The 2,252-nt window shown below is 60.1% G+C and overlaps 1 protein-coding gene across 1 annotated transcript in view; it reads right to left on the bottom strand.

Moving 5' to 3' along the window:
• Nucleotides 1-1,379, bottom strand: part of LOC113224060 (putative GTP-binding protein 6) — a gene marked incomplete at its 5' end in the record, with an annotated part of 2,723 nt that extends 1,344 nt beyond the window's left edge. Inside the window, 2 exons of the mRNA XM_026453347.2 lie at nucleotides 801-953; nucleotides 1,176-1,379. Of these exons, the coding sequence (XP_026309132.2) occupies nucleotides 801-953; nucleotides 1,176-1,379 (357 nt within the window). The remainder of the gene's footprint in view (nucleotides 1-800; nucleotides 954-1,175) is intronic.
• Between the last annotated feature and the right edge of the window lie 873 nt (nucleotides 1,380-2,252).

Here is a 2,252-nt window from a genome sequence, read left to right as displayed (position 1 = left end):
TCCAGGCTGGAGTGCAGTGGTGTGATCATGGCTCACTGCAGCCTCAACGTCCTGGGCTCAAGCCATCCTCCCACCTCAGCCTCCCAAGTAGGTGGGACGACAGGTGTGTGCCTCCATCAGTTGCTATTTTTTTTTCGAGATGGAGTCTCCGTCTGTCGCCCAGGCTGCAGGGCAGTGATGCAATCTCAGCTCATTGCAACCTTGGCCTTCTGGGTTCCAGCAACTCTCCTGCCTCAGCCTCCTGAACAGCTGGGATGAAAGGCGCCCACCACCAGGCCTGGCTAATTTTTGTATTTTTAGTGGAGACGGGGTTTCACATAGTGGGCCAGGCTGGTTTCTTGAATTCCTGACCTCAGGTGATCGGCCTGCGTCAGCGTCAGCCTCCTGAAGTGTTGGGATTTTACAGGCGTGAGCCACCACGCCTGGCGTAATTGTTTATTCTCTGTAGAGATGGGATCTCACTGTGCTGCCCAGGCTGGCCTCAAACTCCTCAGCTCAAGCAATCCTCCCGCCTTGGCCTCCCAAAGTCCTGGGGTCATAGGCCTGTGCCACTGCATCCAGCTGGAGCTTGCTTGCTTATCGGCAGGGAGACCTACATCCCTCGCCTGTCAGCACAGGTTAGGCACCTGTTGTATGCAGTCACACACATCCATTTGATGCAAACCCATTCATTGCATCTGGACATCCTCAAGCTCTCGGGGGACCCCACAGCTCTTTTCGTACCCACCAAAAGCCCATCTCAGAGGCAGAGACAGGCATCCACAGCACCATCCCGTCTCCTGCCCCGGCTGGCCGCTCACCTGAGCTGGGCCCCGGCGAGCCTCACGCGGAGAGTGAGGATCTGTCTCCCAGTCGCCTTCAAAACGGCCGCATCGAGCTCAGCCTTCAGCTCCCGGAGCCCGTGGCCCAGCAGGGCAGACACAGGCACGGCGCTCGGTTCTGTGGGGCTGTATCTGCCAGGGTGGGGATGCCACAGGCCCCGCTCAGCCTCAGGGTGGCCGGATGAAATCAGGGTCCTGCCCAGGAGTGCACTGCCCACAGGGTACAGCCTGGGGCCACTCCCTGTGTCTCGGCTGCCACCGCTGCGGTTCATAGGAGGAGACGGGGCATCGTACCACCCGGCTCCAGTGCATGCAGGGGAAGGAGATGCTTGCGGGCATCAGGGCCGCACTCACCCGGGCACGAGGTCCACCTTGTTGTGAACCTCCACCATGGAGTCCAGGAGCCGGGCGGGCAGCTGCAGGCTGTGCAGTGTGGACAGAACGCTGCGTTTCTGGAGCTCCACCTCGGGGTGGCTGACGTCCCTCACGTGCACAATGAGATCCTGCGGGCCGGGCCATGCGGTCAGAGCTGCAAAGCTCTTGGTGTCTGACCCCAAGCTTGCAGACCGGCCCGGGAGAGGGGCTGGCACGAGCTCCCAACAACAGGCTGGGAGTGGCAAGTACCCCTGTGTGCAGTCCACTCGGACACCCCAGGACCAGCCTTCCACGCCGCAGGCAGCAGCTCTGCACCCCCAGACCCACACACGAGGGGGTGCCGTGTGTGACGACACCACCACCCGCCCACCCGGTGGGTCTTCAGAGCTTTGGGCAGCTTCATCCCCGTCAGATCTTTCGTCTTTAAAGGATGCTTTTTCTCACATTTAAAACCTCTTACGGGCAGGTTCCTGATACAAAATATGAAAAACACAGGGAAGAAAACAGCCGTGTCTACTTCTACCACGTATATGGCCGGAGTATCCACATCTCCTTTCTGTTTGTTTGGAGGCACTTAATACAAATAACATTTTTCCTGCAACTCCAGCACTTTGGGAGGTGGCTTGAGGCAAGAAGTTGGAGACCAGCCTGGGCAAGAGAGCGAGACGGTTTCTACACGAAGCACAAAAATGGGCTGGGCCTGGTTGTGCGCGCCTGTGGTCTCAGCTACTCAGGAGGCTGAGGTGGGGGGATCGCTGGAGCCCAAGGGGGTCGAGGCTTCCTGTTTCTACACGGGCTCACGGCGGCAAGAACACGGCCCTGAGTGTTGGTGAGGCTGGGGCAACCGCTCAGCCTCTGCCCTGGGGCATGGCAGGCTTGGGGGACACTCAGTCTGAGCCCCAGGAGGCAGGTAGTGTTCTAGCCCCGAGTTCTGTGGGTGTCCGAGCGCCCGCCCTGGGCCGAGTGGGTGTCTGAGTGCCCGGCCTGTAGCTGTATGAGTGTCCCAGCACCCGGCCCCTGGCTGACTGGGTGTCTGAGTGCCCGGCCTGTAGCTGT

Source organism: Piliocolobus tephrosceles, unplaced genomic scaffold (genome assembly GCF_002776525.5).
Source record: "Piliocolobus tephrosceles isolate RC106 unplaced genomic scaffold, ASM277652v3 unscaffolded_43468, whole genome shotgun sequence".
Taxonomy (NCBI): domain Eukaryota; kingdom Metazoa; phylum Chordata; class Mammalia; order Primates; family Cercopithecidae; genus Piliocolobus; species Piliocolobus tephrosceles.
Note: the sequence above shows the minus strand (reverse complement) of the source record. Positions and strands in the feature narration are given on the sequence as shown.